At 40.9% G+C, this 20847-nt stretch overlaps 1 protein-coding gene across 1 annotated transcript; it reads right to left on the reverse strand.

Annotated features, from left to right (window-relative positions):
* Positions 1-2923: 2923 nt before the first annotated feature.
* Positions 2924-20496, reverse strand: Ncr1 (natural cytotoxicity triggering receptor 1). The gene is made up of 7 exons (XM_075942109.1): positions 20312-20496; positions 20200-20235; positions 19732-20016; positions 6708-6986; positions 6459-6506; positions 4350-4400; positions 2924-4223 (listed from the first exon to the last, which is right to left on the reverse strand). The coding sequence occupies exons 1-7, from the start codon at positions 20457-20459 to the stop codon at positions 3973-3975; spliced, it is 1098 nt and encodes a 365-aa protein (XP_075798224.1). The 5' UTR covers positions 20460-20496; the 3' UTR covers positions 2924-3972.
* Positions 20497-20847: the final 351 nt, after the last annotated feature.

The raw sequence follows: 20847 nt of genomic DNA on the forward strand, positions 1-20847 counted from the left end.
TGAAACAACCGTGTACACTTATTTATTCACCTACTTCTTTATTTCTCCTTTCTCTTTGGTAGAACTAGGGACTGAACCCAAATTTTCACACAGACCCACCAAGCTCGCTACCACTAAGTACATCCCCAGCAGAATGCTACACAACAGGCAAGCAGCAGGCTTCATGGGAATATGAATGTATGGAGATGCTTAGGGCTGGGAGCAGGAGTGAGAACTTGCCTGCAGCTCTATCTTTAATTTGTTCTATAGCTTTAAACAAGGTACCTTATCACTATTTCTCTATTTTCTTATCTGTTTAAGCCAGGATTATGTTGGCTGCTCACCCAGCAAATATATTTTAAAGATTAATGGAAGAGTTCTTACACCGTAACTTTGAACCCTTTATGTCAAAATGCTGCACCATCCTTGTTACACCATTAAAATTAATAAAAATATTGAACTTACTTTTATCTAAATGCCCAAAGGCTGTATCTAAAAGACCCGAGCATTTGGTTTCAATAGTTGCTACAGGTACAGAACAGGAGAGGTTAGGCCCAGCTCAGGGCTAGTATTTGCTTTGAGCTGCCTGTATACAAGCACACCTACAAGATGCTTTCTTTCTTTTCTTTTTTTAAAATACCAATCCAAATTACCACTCCCTGTCTTCTTCCCATTCTCTCCATATACCCTCCCACCCCGCCCCCTCTAATCCTAAAAGATGGTAAGGTACTTTGCTTTGTGAAGGGTCCAAGGTCCTTCCTACTACATCTAGGTTGAGCAAGGCATACATCCAAAGAGAATAGGATTGCCCAAAACCAGTACATGCAGTAGGGATAAATTCCAGAACCACCGCCACTGACTCTCAGTCTGCCCCTGCCATACAACTGTCAACCACATTCAGAAGGACTAGTTTGGTCCTATACTTGTTCCTTCCCAGTCCAGTTGGAGTTGGTGAGCTCCCATTAGCTCAGGTAAACTTTCAGTGGATGAACCCTTTATGGTCTTGACCTCTTTGCTCATATTCTCATTTTTCCTACTCTTCAACTGGAACTTGGGAACTCAGTCCAGTGCTCTGATTTGGGTTTCTGCCTCTGTTTCCTTCTGTTGTTGACAAAGGTTCTATAGTGATACTTAAGATATTCCATCAATCAGTGTTTTTGATCTTGGCCATTCTTACGGGTGTAAAATGGAATCTCAGAATTGTTTTGATTTGCATTTCTCTGATGGCATTTCCTTAAGTGTCCTTTGGCCATTTTCGATTACTCTATTGAAAGTTCTCTATTTAGGTCTGTACTCCATTTTTTTATTGGATTATTGGTTCTTATGATGACCAATTTCTTGAGTTCTTTGTACCTAGATAACAATGAGGACACTAAGAGAGACATATATGGATCTAATCTAAATGGGTCACACTGTTGAATAGAGGTATGTAGTAGGCTTAAAAGAGAAAAGAAATAAAGAGTATAGAAAGTCATAAAATAAAGTTAATGCTTTAAAAAAGGGTAAAGTCTTTAAAGAGACAGAGTACAGATAGTCATAGATTAAAAAAAATAAAGAAAAATAAGCCACTTAAAAATGGAAAATTCACAGAGACTCTGGATTATGTGTATTATTGTGTTTTCTTTAAATTTTTTCACTTTAAAGGAGCTAAGTACAGAAAAACATTTCATTATGTGGTCTGCTAAGCTAATCCAGCATGTATATCATAAAGATATCTTGACTTCAGAATTTGGGTCTCAGGATATGATGCTTTGGAAAAGAGGTTCTTCTTTTGTTTTCACAGAGGATGAGATCCTGTTGATTGCTTCTAGACCAATATGATATGATAGACCTTCAATTTGAAGTTCCCCCGGTAATGGATACAAACAACCATCAGTTGCCTATAGTGCAGTGAGTGACATGTATGCCAGAGTTTAGGCTACTTTCTAGATATCACTCCTCATTACATTTTTGTATCAAACCAGGAATAGTGGCACATGTCTATAATCCCAACTCTTGGGAGGCCGAGGATGGAGGATCAAGAATTTGAGGGCATCTTTTTTTTTATATTTTTATTTTTCCATTAAAAATTTCCACTTCCTCCCCTCCTCCCATTCCCCTCCCATTCTCCCACTCACTCATCTCCCTCCCCCTCCTGTCTTAAGTGAGGGTAGGGTACCCTGCCCTGTGGGAAGTCCAAGGCCCTCCCCCCATTTGAGGGCATCTTGAACCACATAGTGAGATTGTGTCTCAAAAAACAAAACAAAATAAACAGCCTAAACCAATCAACCAACTAACCAACCAATCAGCAAAGAATAACAATAAAGCACCTTATAGCATTTCTTTGGGTTTAGGAATATCCTTAACAGTAAACTTAGCTTTAGAGATGGGTTTTACATTCCTGATGTGTCTGTATAGTAGGGAATGATGATTCATATTATATATTATTGGAGCAATCAAATAGTTCAAGGAGGAAAGAGCTGCGGGACCTTCTACCTCATATCAAGACTCAGGAGTCTCAAGTTCCATGTTGTATTCATGTGCCCACTCACTCTGTGTGTTTCCTGATATCTTCTTGAGGACTGATAATATAATCACCAAATTGATCAACTCAATTCACATGAAACCTATACTACAGATGGGAACATGGACATTTCGAGCACTAACAGGGTTCTGGTGCTATAATATCAAGGGAAGGTGTAGTGGTTCAGATGGAAAAGTCACTTGACTCCAAGGGTGATCACAAGTTCAATCCCTAGGACCCACATGGTATATAGGTGGGGGAAACCAAAGATTGGGTGAGAACCAGCTAGGACACACCTTTATCTCGGAATTATTTGTTCTTACTTTGCATTTCTAATTGTATGTTTTGGTTGCAATGGTTTTTGAAACATTTCATACATGTTTAGTTAGGGTTTCTGGTGCTGTGATAAAATACCATGACCAAAAGTAACTTTGGGAGAAAAGGGTTTATTTCATTTTTCAATTCCATACCACAGATCATCGCTGAGATAAATCAATATAGGAACCTGAAGGCAGGAGCGGATGCAGAGGCCAGGGAGGGGTGGTACTTATTGTCTTTTTTCTCATTTTTTTCAGCCTGCTTTTTTACAGAACCCAGGACTGCCAGTCTAGGAATGACACTGCCCACAGTGGGCTGGGCCCTCTACATCTCTTATCATCCAAGAAAATGCACTGTAGGCTTTCCTACAAGCCAATATTGTGGGAACATTTTCTCAACTGAGGTTCCCTCTTTCAGAATGACTCTAACTTGTATCAAGTTGACATAATTTTAGCTAAGACAGTATATGTTTACTTATTGGTATTGTTGTTCAGTACTATTTTGAATGGAATTCTTGCAGACAAAGGAAAGAAGAAGGAAATAATGATAGATTAGGAAGGCGAGGGCTCAGTAGGTTAAAAACACTTGCTGTATATGTCTAACAATCTGTGTTCAATCATTGGAACCCACAAAAAGCTTATGTATTTAGGAACATATATGTATATACATATATGTGTGGCAAACAAATATGCTGCAATAGCTTGGTTGTTCAGGACACTTGTTGCTCTACCAGAGGACTTGTGTTCCATTCCCGGCACTCACAGGGCAGCTCACAGACATCTGTAACTCCAGTCCCTAGGGATCTGACACTAGCTACATACATGGTGCACAAACATACATGCACAAATATACTCGTACACATAAAATAAATAAATAAAATTAGAAAAAATGCTAAAGACAAAAGTAGTAAGTAAATATTCCCACGGCCAACATGTTTTTTGTTTTTTGGAAGGTAGTTTTTTTTTCCTAGGAAAGACCAGAGTGTTTAAAAGTATAGCTTGCAGTAAATAAACTTTAAACTTAAAGTTTAATAGAGACAGAGAATTTGTCTATAGTAGAATCTTAGACATTTCATCTCACCATGCCCCTTTAGGATGTTTTGCCAGACTGGGTGACACTACCCCCTCATTCCTGCAATGATGCCTTCCTTCCTCCAGGAGGCAGCATAGAGCTCATAGGGCCCCAGGTCCAGGAGTTGCCTTCAGTTCCCGCATTGAAATTGCATTCCTTTGTTCCTCTTCAAGGGAATGTTGGACTCTCCATCTTCTCTTGTACTCCCGATTTGGTGATCTGTTGGCCTCCTCTTTATCCCTCTTCCTGCTGAGCCAGTCTTCAACCAAAAGCCATACTAGAGCCATCAGGACTATGCATGCCAGACCAATCCGAATGAGATTTTGGGCTGTATGATTCCAGAAGGCAAAGTCTGGAATCAGAAGACAGGGTCACTGTTGGCAGAGGCTACTCACCCACCCCATCCTCCCTCTTCTTTGACATTCCTGCTTTTCCCTGTGCCTTTATTCAGAATCTATGCTTCTAGATGTTCTCTTACCCTTCTGTAATCCTGATTCTTCTTCGGCTGAAAGGTTGTACTCCCAATAATCTGAGGATAAGGAAAAGAAGAAGGGATGAATGAACAATGGTGTTGGATCCTTCCTTTGAAACATTTCTTTTTCTGTATAGGCCCCATGGCATCTCATGGTTTTGCAACGTTGGTTCCCACCTAGAAACCCAAGTCCTCAGAGCTTCATCTGGAAATAGAGTAGACTAGTAAAGGAATGGATGTACTTAAGTATGAGTTCACACAGAGTACTAATGTATGGTCATGCTAGACAGAAACTCTGGGGAAGCCTCATTTTCATCATTCATTCAATATAATCTCCTTTTCACATGAAGACAAATTCACACATGACATTTTTTTTACCATCTGAAGTAAGTTCCACCCCTTCCCCATCATCACTCCTATGATGCTCTGTTTTAAATGTCAATTTGCCACAATCTAGAACTGTCTGAAAAGATAGCTGAAGTGAGGATTTATCTAGATCAGGTTGGCCTGTGGGCATGTCTCTGTGGCATTGCTTTTATTAATAATCGATGTGTGAAGACCCAGTCTATTGTGGACGTCACCATTCCCTGGGCAGGGTTGTATGAGTGACATCGGACAGGAGAACGCTGGGTGAAAGCAGAAACAGGTGGCATGGAGGTATTTCTTTCTTTCTGTGCTTTGTTGTGGATGTAATGCAACTAGCTGCCTGAGCTCTTGCCGTGACTTTCTCTCAGAGATGACCAAATAAATCTTTTTTTATCAGAGTTGCTTTTAACCAGGGTGTCTTATTACAGCAACAGAAATGAATTTTCCACCAGAGAAGAAGGTAACTAAAATAGAGACCCGTAGTTGCTCAAGGAGCAGGGAATAAGAGAGACTGTGGAATTCTCAGCCCTAAATGAGCTTTATCACATCCCTTCTCCCAAGGATTAGGGATTATTGTGGAAGAGGGGGTGGAAAGACTGTAAGAGCCATAGGTAGTGGATGATTACAAGGAAATAGTGTCTCCTGATCACATAGGGCAGATGCACATGAGAACTCATGGTATTATGTTAGCATTTATACGGCCTGTGCAAGCTCAAGCTAGACCAAATCCCAACATGGAAAGAGGAGATAGGTGTGAAGTCTCACCCCTGGAGGGGGAGCCATTAGCATTTGATAGCTGCTAAGCAAGGGAAGAGTAGGTTTCTTTAGAGTTTTTGTCCCCTGGTAGACTGACCATACTTTTGTGGAAGGCTACACACACAAGATATTTATGAGTTTTAAAAAAAGTGAAGGTACAAAAGTTGGGTAGTGAGGGGGTGAATCTGGTAGGTGTTGAGTATGATCAAAACATCACATGAAATTCTCAAAGAATTAATACAAACTTAAAAACTGAGATGAAACTAGCCCACACAACTGTGTTTGACCCCAGTGCCTCACAGGAGTTCTGTATCGTCTTCCACATGGTTATGCGTCTCTCTCCCTTTGTACCTCCAAGTAGTTTCCCTGTGGCTTTTATCTCAGATGCTTTCCACTCTGGGAAACCATCTTTCATATTGTTGCCTTCCTCCCCGATCAATTTCATGCATTATCTTTTCCTATATCACTGCTTCCCTCTTTATGTGCTAGAGAACACATTTATTTATTTATTTTTTTCTGACTTGTCTTTTGGTTTGCTTCCTATTGCTACAACATAAGTTTCACAAAGGTAAGGATGTTTGGCTGACTGACTCTGCAGCAGCTGCTAGTTGGGTGATGTACATTAAATGGATGTTATGAGTAAATACCTCATTTTAGTGCCATTAGAAAAGTTTGATCTTTCCCATGGTGTGTGTGTGTGTGTGTGTGTGTGTGTGTGTGAGTGAGTAGGCCAGAGGTCAACACTGGATACCTTTTTCAAATCCTCTCCATCTTAGTTTTTGAGACAGGGTCTTTCAATAAACCTTGAAATCACCAATTCAACTAAACTGGCTTGACACTGATTCCCCCCTCCATAGCATCAGGATTACAGATGTAGGGTACCATGCCTGGATTTTACATGGGTGTTGTAAATCCAACTTGGGTTCTCAGACTAAGTACTTTACCAATAGCTAATTCTCCAGCTCTTTTCTGGTGAATTTGGAAGTGACTCACCAAGAGAAGTAGGGTCTATGGGTGCAAGGCTGGTGTTATCAACATCTCCTAGAAATGGGAAACAATTTTAAAAAGTGAGAATTTTATGTCTCCTCCTATATCCTTTATTCCTTCACCTTTCTCTGCCCCTCTGGGGTTCCCGATTGGCCAGCTGTATCTCTAAAAAGCAAAGAACTCTTTGTTACCTTTTAAATCTCTGTCAAGGGCATCCCCTAGGGCTGGGTAAGACACAGGTGAGAGTGTCCTTACCTGGGATGAGTAGTGTCACAGGTTTACTAGGGAAAGACCACACATGGTCATTGTAAGAGCCAAAACATCTGTATGTCCCTCTGTGGGCTCTGGTCATAGGGCCCATGGGAAACTCTGCTTTGATGTTCCCAAGTCTGTGCTGGACATGGTTGGATCTTCCCTCCTTGAGCAGAAAGAATTTGCTTGTCCCAGAATCCAGATGACAGAAGAAGGTCACATTCTCTCCCAAGGTTACTTCAGGTCCTGGATGAACCCAGAGGTTGGGCGTGTCATACAGACCTGTGGGGGGAAGCAGGGATGGTATATACAGTGCATTATCTTACGGCAATTCCTCAATCCACTGCTTTCCTTTCCCTATGACCATGTATCACTCTTTGGAGTCGTGCTCATTCTACTTCCTAAACTTGTGGTTGTCACAGATCGAGCCATTATCTTTTGGGACTAAGGCCTAGTTTCTGCATCTCTCTCTCCCCATGGCTTTGAGTTTGGCTCTCAGGAACAAAACCACGAACACCAACAGAAGCCTGAAAGTGCTCTACCCCTATCCAGAACCATTGTATTAGAAACCCAGGGATAGGATAGCCTTTTATGCTTTAAAAATTGTTAATTTTTGAGATTATAGTATAATTACACCATTTCCTCTCCCCCGTTCTCTCTCCAAAACCTCCTGTATACCCCTCCTTGCTCTCTCTCTCTCTCTCTCTCTCTCTCTCTCTCTCTCTCTCTCTCTCTTTTGGTTTTTTCGAGACAGGGTTTCTCTGTAGCTTTGGTGCCTGTCCGGGAACTAGCTCTTGTAGACCAGGCTGGCCTTGAACTCCCAGAGATCCGCCTGCCTCTGCCTCCCGAGTGCTGGGATTAAAGGCGTGCGCCACCACCGCCCGGCTTCCTTGCTCTCTTTCAAATATTGGTAGCCTTTTTTTCATTAACTGTTGTCACATACATATATGTATACACATATATATGTATGTATATGATTATACATGTTCCTAAATATGTGAGTACAACTGTTTAGTCTGTATACGGTTACTTGTTTGTTTGTTGGTATGTTTTCAGAGTTGACCATTGGGTATGGGCTAACCGATTGGTGCACTCTTTGCTGGATAAGACTGTTTCCTGCTGACAGCATTCCTTAGTTGCCTTTAGTTCTGTGTGTAGGGTTGAGGCCTCCTGGGCTATATACTGCCCTAAAGAAATCTTTTTGGGAGGTTGGGAGGAGAGATCTGGGGAAGTAACTCAGTTGATAAAGACCTGAGTTTGATCCTTGGATCTGGGTTTGATCTCCAGTATCTACATAGAAATCCAAGCATGGTGGTGCATGCCTGTGATCCCACTGATGGACAGGTAGAGACAGGCAGATTTGTTGGTCAGTGGCCTAGTGTATGTACTTGGTCAGTCCCAGATCCCAGTTCCTGGAAAATGATGTCTGAGACTGTCCTCTGGTGTACACATGTACACACACACACACACACACACACACACACACACACACACACTTCTCTGTGCACCCATGAACTTGCACACACTTGTTCAGAGCCATTAAGCATATGACACTGCTATTAGTATCCTTTGCCTCAAGAACTTTTTCTTCTCAAAACCAGAAACTTTTCAACTACTATAAACAACCCCCTTTCTGGCTTCCCAAGATCTGGCAATCACCTTTCTACATTTTTTTTTTGTCTCTATGAACTCAATCATTCCAGGTAACTTGGTTAAGTGCAATCAGACAGTATTTGTCCTCCTGTGACTGGCTTGTCTCCATTTATGTAATGTCCTTGGGCTTCAGCCACGTCATAGAGTGTTCCAGAATTTTCTTCCTTTGAAAGGTAGAGTAATATTCTACAGTATGAATATAGCACATTTCGTTCATCCATTTATTCACCAAGAGACACTGGTGTTATTGTTTCCTTCTTAGCTATTGGTTTATTTAGTTACTTATTTATTTTTTTCTCTGTGTGATTGTGCGTGCTATGTGTTGTGTATGCTCCTGTGTGTATATAAGTGTGTGTACCTGTAAGCTCATATGTGGAGGCCGGAGGTGGGTGCTCTGCTCTATCGTTCATCTTATTGCTTTGAGACAGGGTCTCACTAAACCCATAGCTAGGCTGGTGGCTATCAAGCCCCAGCAATCAGGTGTTGTTCCCTGCCCAGTTCTGGTGTTGCAGACATACCTGACTTTTTACGTGGACTTGGCGATTGAATTGAGCTTCTCATACTTGAACAGCAAGCTCTATTATTCATGAGCCATCTAACTAGCCACCTTTTGACTGTTGTGACCAATGCTCTCATGAGCATGTATGTGAGAGCTACCTGTGTTTTAAACGGCCTCTAGGTGTTTTTCAAGCTAGGTTAAATTTGAGAGCCGTGTGCGTGGCTACATTTTCTGATGAAACTTCATTATGTGCCAACCTCTTCTTGCCCAGGTTTGATTCTCCTGTCCATCAGTTCTTAGACATACCCTGGCACACAGTGTCTACTGTAGACAGCTTGTTCAGAGATCATGACCTAAGATGCCTTTGATGCCAGGAGAGAAAGCTGACCCTGAAGTTTAATCCTGCAGAAAGTTGCTATGATTAGACACATCGCCAGACTTCCAGTCAAGATAAGCAGTGTCAGAGTGAGGCATAAAGAGTTTTCAGTGAGTGGGACTCTGAAATACAGCCCGCTACTACACAGAGAGGACCAAGAGGTGAGTGCTCAGCCACTAGGCAGGACACCCCACTCTTTAGGCCCTCCATACAGGGGCAAAACCTGGGCTAATCCCCCATCTGCCTCAGCTTTTCTAGCCAGCCAGCAAGAGAGTTTCCTGCATGAAGGCTGCTCCAGTACTCCCATCTCATTTATTGGACCCTGCAAGCTATAAGTCTCACCCTGTCCCCAAACTTTCCTATCCCCCATCCCCTGCAACCTCAGTGGAACTCTGAAACACAGCCTGGTACTGCACAACTGCACACAGAGGACCAAGAGGTGAGTGACCAGCCACCTGGAAGGACATCTCACTCTCTAGCCCCTCCGTACTGGGGCAAAACCTGGGCCCCTCCCCCACCTGCCTCTGCTTTTCTAGCCAGCCAGCAGGAGAGTTTCCTTCAGGTAGGCTGTTCCAAATCCTCCATCCAATCCATTGGACCCTGAAAGCTCCAAGTCTCACTTGGCCTCTAAACCTTCCAAAATGGCCCCACCCCGCAACCTTGGAGGAATGCTGAAACACAAGCTGCAACTACACAAAGATGACCGAGAGAGAGGACCAAGAGACAAGCTCTGAAGCACAGGCTGTGACTACACAGAGTGGACCAAGAGAGTGAACCAGGAGAGAAGATCAAGGGAGAAGGCCAAGAGAGAGGGCCAAGAGAGACCTCAGTGGCTCCCTGAGACACAGACGGGGACAGTACAGAGAAGACTAAGAACATTTCCCAAGACACAGACAGCCACTGCAAGGATTGGACAAAGGCACAAAGATACTGCCAGCATCAACTGAAGGAAGAGATGGACAGGTGCCAATGCAAGAATTCATCCAACAACCTAAAAAGCAACATGGTAACACCAGAACCCAGTGGTCATACAACAGGAAGACTTGATCATCCTAACCAAGAAGTAGAATAAAACGATTTTAAACGTAACTTTATGAAGATCATTGAGACCTTTAAAGAGGAAATAAAAAACTCCCTTAAAGAAATGGAGGAAAAGACAAACAAAAATTGGAAGAAATTAATAAATCTCTCAAAGAAACCCAAGAAAACCAAGAAAAAACAATTAAATAGGTGAAGAAAACTGTTCAAGACTTGAAGAATGAAATAGGGACAATAAAGAAAACATAAAGCAAGGGAATTTTGGATATAAAAAATCTGGGTAAATGAATGGGAACTATAGAGGCAAGCATAAACAACAGAATACAAAAGATGGAAGAGAGAATCTCAGATGTTGAAGATACTATAGAGGAAATAGATTCATCAGTAAAAGAAAACATTAAATTGAGTAAATTCTCAACATAAAACATCTTGGAACTCTGGGACACCATAAAAAGACATATACTAAGAATAATAGGGGTAGAAGGAGAAAAACTCCAGCTCAAAGACACAGAAAATATATTCAATGAAATCATAAAAGAAAACCTTCCTAATCTAAAGAAGGATATCCCTATGAAGGTACAAGAAACTTACAAAACACAAAATAGATAAAAAGGCTTCTCACCATATAAAAATAAAAATGCAAAACATGCAAAATAAAGAAAGAATATTAAAATGTGCAAATAAAAAATGGTCAATTACATATAAAGGTAGACCTATCAGAATTACACCCAGCTTCTTAATGGAAACCATGAAAGCCAGAAGATCCTGGACAGATATGTTGCAGAAATTATAGATCATGGATGCAAGCCCAGACTACTATATCCAGCACAGCTTTTAATCACCATTTATGGGGAAAACAAGATATTCCATGACAAAACCAGATTTAAACAATACCTATCCACAAATCCAGACCTACAGAAAGTACTAGAAGGAAAAGCCCAACCCAAGGAAGCTAACTTCACCCACAAAAACAGATAACCCTCCACCATAAAGTCCCAAAGAAGGGAAACACATGACTACTACCACTGAAAAATAACAGGAACTAATAATTACTGGTCATTAATATCTCTTAATATCAATAGACTCAATTTGCCTATAAAAAGATACAGGCTAAGAGAATGGATATGAAAACAGGATCCATCCTTCTGCTATTACAGGAAACACACCTCAAAGACAAACAATACCTCAGACAGAGTAAAGGGTTGGGAAAAGATTTCCAATCAAATGGACTTAAGAAACAAGCATATGTAGCTATCCTAACATCTAACAAAATAGATTTCAAATTAAAATCAACCAAAAGGGATGGAGAAGAATACTTTATAGTCATAGCAGGAACAATCCATCAAGATGAAGTCTTAATCCTGAACATCTATGACTCAAATATAAGAAAAACTCACATATGTAAAAGAAACATCACTAAAGCTGAAATCGACATCAAACCACACATATTAATAGTAGTAGTAGGAGACTTAAACACCTTTCAAGCCAACTCTCCCCAATGGACAGGTCAACCAGACAGAAACTTACAAGAGAAATAAAAGAACTAACAGATGTCATGAATTGAATGGACTTAACATATCTACAGAACATTCTACACAAACACAAAAGAATACACATTATTCTCAGCACCTCATAGAACCTTCTTTAAAATTGATCACATACTTGGAAACAAAGTAAACCTCCACAGATACAAAAAACTGGAGTAACCCCTTGTATCTTTTTGAATCACCATGGTTTAAAATTAGAATTCAACAGCAACACAAACTTCAGAGAGCTCACAAACTCACAAAAATTAAACAGTGCTCTATTGAACCACCCCTGGGTCAAGGTAGAAATAAAGAAAAAATTAAAGACTTCCTAGAATTTAACAAAAATGAAGACACAACATACCCAAACCTATGGTACACTATGAAAGTAGTGCTAAGAGGAAAGTTCATAGCACTAAGTGCCCACATAAAGAAAATGAAGAAAGCTCACATTAGTGACTTAACAGCACATCTGAACGCTCTAGAACAAATAAAACAGACTCACCCAGGAGGAGTAGAAGATAGGAAATAACCAAATTGAGGACTGAAATCAATAAAATAGAAACAAAGAAAACAATACAAAGAATCAATGAAACAATGGGTTGAAACTTTGAGAAAATCAACAAGGTAGACAAACCCTTAATCAAAATAATCAAAAGACAGAGAGAGGACATCCAAATTAACAAAATCAGAAAAGAAAAAGGGACATAACAACAGACACTGAGGAAATTCAGAGAACTATTAGGTCATACTACACCAACCTGGACTCCACAGAATTGCAAAATGTTAAAAAATTGGACAATTTTCTGGATAGGTACCACATTCCAAAATTAAATCAAGACTAAGTAGATAATTTAAATAGACCTAAACCTTCATGGAAATAGAAGCAGTCATCAAAAGCCTCCAACCAAAAAAAAAAAAAAAAGCCCAGGGCCCAACGGTTTCAGTACAGAATTCTACCAGAATATCAAAGAAGAGCTAATATCTATATGCCTCAAACTGTTCCACATAATAGAAACAGAAGGAGCAATGCCAAACTCTTTTTATGAGACTACAGTTACCTTGATACTAAAACCACACAAAGACTCAACCAAGAAAGAGAATTAGACCAATCTCACTCATAAACATAGATGAAAAAATACTCAATAAAATACTGGAAAACCAAATCCAAGAAAACCTAAAAAATATCATCCAACATGATGAACTCGGCTTCATCCCAGAGGTTTAAGGATGGTTCAACATATGAAAATCTATCAGTGTAATCCACCATACAATAAACTGAAAGATAAATACCATTTGATCATCTCATTATATGCTGAAAAAGCATTTGACAAAATCTAACACCCCTTCATGATAAAGGTCTTGGAGAGATCAGGGAAACAATCAACATATCTAAAAATAATAAAATCAATATACAGCAAGCCAACAATCAACCTCAAATTAAATTGAGAGAAACCCAAAGTAATTCCACTAAAATCAGAAGCAAGACAAGACTCTGGACTCTCTCCATATCTATTCAGCATGGTTCTTGAAGTTCTGGCTAGATCAATAAGACAACAAAAGGAGGTCATGGGGATTAAAATTAGAAAGGAAGAAATCAAACTTTTGTTATTTGCAGATGATATGATAGTATACTAAGAGACCCCAAAAACTCTACTAAGAAATTTCTACAGCTGATAAATACCTTCAGTAATGTGGGAGGATACAATATCAACTGAAAAAAAATCAGTAACCATCCTATATACAAATGATAAAGAAGCTGAGAAAGAAATCAAAGAAACATCACCCTTGGTGTGCCCAACCAGTGGCCAGGCAGACCCCCGTAGAAAGGGAGCTCAGCTTGCCCCTCAAGTATCCTTTTCCATCTGGGGGTCATAGGATCCCCCAACTCAGCCTGCTTCGGGGCTGAGGGTATGGGGACAAAGTGGTGAGGGCAACTGCTGCAGAAGTTTCTTTGTCCCACTGAGCCTGCACCCAGCAAGCACACTCTTGTCTGCAAGGTCCCTGGCCAGCAAGTGGCCCAGATCCTGTACCAGAAGATCCGTTCTGGAGGGCATTTGAAGGAAGAGATGGGCAAGTGCCAATTCAAGAATTCCTTCAACAATCTGAAAAGCAACATGATAACACCAGAATCCAGCGAACATACAACAGGAAGACTTGAACACCCTAATCCAGAAGACGTACAAGAAATAGACTTTAAACGTAACATTATGAAAGTGATAGAGTCCCTTAAACAGGATGTGAAAAACTACCTTAAAGAAATGGATGAGAAGAATAACAAAAAGTTTGAAGAAATGTAAAAAAAAAATCCCTCCAAGATACCCTATAAAACCAAAAAGCAACCAAACAGGTAATGGACACAGTTTAAGACTTGAAAACTTTCTGCAGTACCTCTATCCAGGACCTTCTTTAGAGCAAGCAGACAGCCAACATTAAACGGATACCCTATAAAACCAAAAAGCAACCAAACAGGTAATGGAAACAGTTTAAGACTTGAAAACTTTCTGTAGTACCTCTATCCAGGACCTTCTTTACAGCAAGCAGACAGCCAACATTAAACGGAGAAATACTCAAAGCCATCCCACTAAACTCAGGAACACGACAGGGCTGTCCACTCTCTCCATACCTCTTCAATATAGTGCTTGAAGTTTTGGCAATAGCAATAAGACAACATAAGGGGATCAAGGGGATTCATATTGGAAAGGAAGAAGTCAAACTTTTTTTATTTGCAGATGATATAACAGTGTACATAAGCGACCCCAAAAAACTCTACCAAAGAACTCCTACAGCTGATGAACACCTTTAGTAATGTGCCAGGATACAAGATCAACTCCAAAAAATCAGTTGCCCTCCTATACACAAAGATAAAGAAGCAGAGAGGGAAATCAGAGAAGCATCACCTTTCACAATAGCCACAAATAGCATAAAATATCTTGGGGGTAACTCTGACCAAGGAAGTGAAAGATCTATTTGACAAGAACTTTAAGTCTTTGAAGAAAGACATTGAAGAGGACACCAGAAAATGGAAGAATCTCCCTTGCTCTTGGATTGGGAGGATCAACATAGTAAAAATGGCAATTCTACCAAAAGCAACCTGTAGATTCAATGCAATCTCATACAAATCCCATCAAAATCCTTCACAGACTTTGAGAAGACAATATTTAACTTTATATGGAAAACCAAAAAACCCAGGATAGCCAAAACAATCTTATACAATAAAGGATCGTCTGGAGGCATTACCATCCCTGACTTCAAACTCTATTACAGAGCTACAGTATTGAAAACAGCTTGGTATTGGCATAAAAACAGAGAAGTTGACCAATGGAATCGAATAGAAGACCCGGACTTTAACCCACAAACCTTTGAACACCTGATTTTCAATAAAGGAGCTAAAAGTATACAATGGAAAAAAGAGAGCATCTTCAACAAATTGTGCTGGCAAAACTGGATGTCAATCTGTAGAAGAATGAAAATAGATCCATATCTATCACCATGCACAAAACTCAAGTCCAAATGGATCAAAGACCTCAATATAAATCTGACCACACTGAACCTGATAGAAGAGAAAGTGGGAAGTAGGCTGCAACACATGTGCACAGGAGACCACCACCTACATATAACCCCAGCAGCACAGACATTAAGGGCAACATTGAATAAATGGGACCTCCTGAAACTGAGAAGCTTTTGTAAAGCAAAGGACATTGTCATTAAGACAAAAAGGCATCCTACTGAATGGGAGAAGATCTTCACCAACCCCGCATCAGACAAAAGTCTGATCTTCAAAATATATAAAGAACTCGAGAAACTGGGTATGAAAATTCTAATTAACCCAATTAAAAAATAGGGTACTGAACTGAAAAGAGAATTCTCAGCAGACGAAGTTCAAATGGCCAAAAGACACTTCAGGTCATGTTCAACCTCCTTAGCGATCAGGGAACTGCAAGTCAATACAACTTTGTGATATCATCTTACACCTGCCCTAAAGGCTAAAATCAAAATACCAATGATAGCCTATGCTAGAGAGGATGTGGAGTAACAGGAACACTCATCCATTGCTGGTCAGAATACAAACGCGTACAACCACTTTGGAAATTAGTGTGGCGATTTCTTTGGAAATTGGTAGTCAACCTACCTCAGGAACCAGCAATACCACTCTTGGGAATATGCCCAAGAGATGCCCAATCATACTACAAAAGCATTTGTTTAACTATGTTCATAGCAGCATTATTTGTAATAGCCAGAACCTGGAATCAACTTAGTTTCCCCTCAGTGGAAGAATGGATAAAGAAAGTGTGGAATATGTACACATTAGAGTACTACTCAGCGGTAAAAAACAATGACATCTTGAATTTTGCATGCAAATGTATGGAAATAGAATACACTATCCTGAGTGAGATAACCCAGACCCAAAAAGATGAATATGATTAGTGGACTTTAGCCATAAACAAAGGACATTAAAACTATAGTTCGCAAGCCTAGAGAAGCCAAATAACAAGATGAACCCAACGAAAAACATATATAGATCCTCCTGAAAATTTGAAGTAAACAAGATTGCTGGGCAAATGTTGGTGGGTGTAGGGGTTGGGATTGGGCTGGGGAAAGGGGATATGGGGAGAGAGAAGGGAGAAAGGAAAGATTGGAGAGAGCTTGTGGGAGTGGGAGGGTGGAGATGGAGGTATGGCAGTTATAGGAGCAGGGAAGAAGATATCTACATTAAGGGAGCCATTTTAGGGTTGGCAAGAGACTTGGCTCTAGAGGGGATCCCAGGCATCCACGGGGATGTCCCTAGCTAGGTCCTTGGGCAGCAGAGCAGAGGGTCCTGAACTGGCCTGCCCCACTATCATACTGATGATTATCTTGAATATCACCATAGAATCTTTGTTGGCATTGGATGGAGATAGAGACAGAGACCCTCATCAGTGCAAGGGACTGAGCTCCCAAGGTCCAGTTGAAGGGCAGAAGGAGGGAGAAGATGAGCAAGGAAGTCAGTTCTGTGAGGGGTTGGTCCACCCACTGAGACAGCGTACTTGTTTTAATGGCAGCTCACCAAATCCCGTTGGACTGGTACTGTACGTATATGTGATCAAACCGGACTCTCTGAATGTGGCTGACAATGGGCCTGACAGAGAAGCCATTGATAAATGCACTGGGACTTGTTTCTACTTCATGTACTGGCTTTTTGGGACCCTAGTCTATTTGGATGCAAAGCTTCCTAGGCCTGGATGTAGGGGGGAGGGCCTTGGACTTCCCAGAGGGCAGGGTTCCCTGCCCTCTCTCAAGGAGGGAGGTGGAGGTAGGAGGGTGAGTGGGAGAGTGGGAGGGGAATGGGAGGAGGGGAGGAAGTGTAAATTTTTGAAGGGAAAAAACAAATAAAAAAAAGGAACATCATCCTTCACAATAGCCACAAATAACATAAAATATCTTTGGGTAATACTAACCAAAGGCATGAAAGACCTGTTGACAAGAACTTTAAGTCTTTAAAAAGAGAAATTTAAGAAGATACCAGAAAATGCAAAGATCTCCTATGCTCTTGGATAGGTAGGTCAACATAATAAAAATGGCAGTCCTACCAAAAGCAATCTATAGATTCAATGCATGGAAAAACAAAAAAACCCAGGATAGCCTAAATAATCCCATACAATAAAGGAACTTTTGAAGGCATCACCATCCCTGACATCAAATTCTATTATAGATCTACAGTAATGAAAACAGCTTGGTATTGGCATAAAAGAAGAGGGGATGACCAGTGGAATCAAATTAAACCTCAGATATTAATCCACATGCCCACGAATACCTGATTTTTGACAAAGAAGCTAAAATTATACAATGAAAAATAGAAAGCATCTTCAACAAATGGTGCTGGCATAACTGGATGTCAACCTGTAGAAGAATGAATATAGATCTGTCGCCATGCACAAAACTCAAGTCCAAATGGATTAATGACCTCAATATAAATCTGACCACACTGAACCTGATATAAGAGGAAATGGGAAGTAGTCTTCAATGCATAGGCACAGGAGACCACTTCCTATCTATAACCCCAGTAGTGCAGACACTGAGAGCAACAATAAATAAATGGAACCTCCTGAAACTGAAAAGCTTCTGTAAAACAAAGGACACAGTCAATAAGACAAAAAGGCAGCCTGCTGAGTGGGAAAAGATCTTCACCAACCCCACATCAGACAGAGGATTGGTCTAGAAAATATATAAAGAATTTAGGAAATTAGACATCAAAATTCTAAATAATTCAATTAAAAAGTGGGGTACTGAACTAAACAGAGAAATCTCAACAGAAGAATCTCAAATGGCCGAAAGACACTTAAGGAAATGTTCAACATCCTTAACCATCATGGAAATGCAAATCAAAACAACTCTGAGATATCACCTTAATCTTACACCAGTGAGAATGGATAAGATAAAAAACATCAATGATAGCTTATGCTGGAGAGAATGTGGAGTAAGGGGAATACTCCTCTATTGCTGGTGGGAATGCAAACTTGTACAACCACTCTGGAAATCCGTATGGCAGTTTCTCAAAAAATTGGAAATCAGCCTACCTCAAGACCCAGCAATAGCCCTTGTGGGCATGTACCCAAAAGATGCTCAATCATACTACAAGGACACTTGTTCAAATATGTTCAGAGCAGCATTATTTGTAATATCTAGAATCTGGAAACAACCTATATGCCACTCAACTGAAGAATGGATAAAGAAAATGTGGCACATTTACATGTCAGAGTACTACTCAGCAGTACAAAACAATGACATCTTGAAATTTGCATGCAAATAGATGGAACTAGAAAAAAAATCATGCATGAGGTAACCACGCATGACCCAGAAAATTAAACACGGTATGTTTTCACTCATAAGTGGATACTAGCTGTAAAGGTTATTGAGCTTAGAGAAGGTAACTAACACAGTGAACCCTAAGAGAAACATATACAGATTTGCCTGGGAAGGGGAAACAGTCAAGATTACCTGATAAAATTGGGAGTATGGGGTTGGGGTGAGTAGGGAGGACGGAAGGGGAAGATGACAGGAGAAGGGGAGGGAGGAAAAGAACTTGAGGGAATGGGATAGTCAAGATGGAGGAAGGACAGAGACAAGAGCAACGAAAGAGGTATCTTGATTAAGGGAGCCATTATGGGGCTAGAAAAAAACCTGGCACTAGAGAAATAACCAGGAATCCTCAAGGATGACCCCAGCTAAGACTCTAAGCAATAGAGGAGTGGATGCCTGAACTGGCCTTGCCCTGTAGTCAGACTGATGAATATCTTAAATATCACCATAGAACTTTTATCCAGCAACTGATGGATACAGAGGCAGAGACCTGCATCAGAGCATTGGACTGAGCTTCCAACGTTCAGTTGAAGAGTGGGAAGTGTGCAAATATGAGCAAAAAGGTCAAGATCATGATGGAGGCGTCCACTGAAACAGTTTACCTGAGCGAATGGGAGCTCACCAACTCTAGCCATACAGGGAAGGAAACAGCATAGGACCAAACTAGTCCCTTTGTGGTTGACAGTTGCATGGCTGGGGCAGACTGAGGGGCTACTGGCAGTGGCACTAGTATTTATCCATACTGCTTGTACTGGCTTTTTGGGAACCTATTTTCTTTGGATGTATGCCTTGCTCAACCTAAATATGGTAGGGGGGCCTTGGACCTCTTCCAAACAATGTGCCTTACCCTCTCTGAGGAGTGGATGGGGGGTGTGGTGGCAGATAGGTAGAGGGAATTGGAGGATGGGAGGGAGTGGGAACTGGGATTGGCATGCAAAATGAAAAAAATACAATTTGTTTTCTTTTTAAAAAAATAAAAAAAGTTAACAAAAAATAATGGCAAGGGGAAATAAAAGAGTTTTCAGTATTTATGAACACTGGCATTCTCCATGATTCATACCAAGCTGACTTTACATCTAATAACAAGACACTCACCGGTAACTATTAGATTCAGGCCTTTGCTGCTCTTTGATTGACGCTCCCCACTCTGATAGCAGCAGGTGTATTTCCCTGCGGTATGTGAGGTCATTTGTGGAATGGTGAAGTTGACTTTATTCATTGCTCTACTTGGCTTAGGTCTCTCCAAGGCTGAAAAGCTTCCTTCAAAGTACAGTTGATAATGGGTAGCACTGTGATGTCCCTTGCACCAGATGGTCACAGCATTTCCATTTGCGACCCTGGTACTGGGTTCGGCCCAGATGACAGGTTTCTGGAGACTCTCTGAAAAGGAACCAGGGGCACGAGCCCCAGATGAGCCATTACCTATCTTCTCCACTTTCCCGCAGCCACCAGATTGTGGCCATCATAGTGAAGCAGAATGCTCGCCTGTCTCTGGATGCTCTCAGATAAACCCTTGAAATGAAAGCACGAGACCAATCCTGAGGCTCTCAAGGAAGTACTTACGTTTCTCTGTATTGATCCTCTGGCTCAGACATAGCCCTAGAAAACAACAATAATGATAAAATGTCTCCCCGACTCCTGCTCTGGTTCCAGCCCCCTTTCCTGAAGGACTCACCCAGGCCCAGCAGGGCAGTGAGTATCCGCAGCATTCCACTGGCAAGACCAGTGCTGACCTGTGTGTGGACTGAGTCCAGTGGCTGAGGGAGATGCACAGGATGTGGTGGGTGAGCCCCAACGCCACTCATCATGGGACTTTCACACATTTTTTAAACAGAAAGATTCACAGCTTTTCCCTCACCACTAACCTTAGGCTTCAAGGCAGAGATGTTGTTCACACAACACGTTTAACCACATTTTGAATCTAAAAGTTTCCCTTGACCATTATCTGCCCAGTCTGAAATGCATTTCTAGGTCAACCTATAAATTCATCTGGGGAAGTCATGGGGGAGATTTACAGAGCAAAAAGTCTGAGTATTTCCTAAAATGGGTATTTTAACCTTTGTATTCCTGTGTGTAGCATGCATGTGTTTGAATTTGATCATTGGTTTAATCAGAAAGCAACACTAATGCAATATTAAAATATTTGTTATTTTATTCAAGAAAAATGCTATTATTATTTTTTATTTTCAGGTGCATGTGTGTGGCATGCAT

The sequence above is a fragment of the Microtus pennsylvanicus genome, chromosome 1 (genome assembly GCF_037038515.1).
Source record: "Microtus pennsylvanicus isolate mMicPen1 chromosome 1, mMicPen1.hap1, whole genome shotgun sequence".
NCBI classification, from domain to species: Eukaryota; Metazoa; Chordata; class Mammalia; order Rodentia; family Cricetidae; genus Microtus; species Microtus pennsylvanicus.

Excerpts from the sequence above, each read along its gene's own strand:
- Ncr1 (XM_075942109.1), bottom strand. The coding sequence starts at position 20,459 with ATGTGTGAAAGTCCCATGATGAGTGGCGTTGGGGCTCACCCACCACAT. Across the intron at positions 4,401-6,458 it reads CATAGACCCTACTTCTCTTG|ATTATTGGGAGTACAACCTT; the intron begins GTGAGTCACTTC and ends CCTTATCCTCAG. Across the intron at positions 4,224-4,349 it reads AGAATCAGGATTACAGAAGG|ACTTTGCCTTCTGGAATCAT; the intron begins GTAAGAGAACAT and ends TTCTGATTCCAG.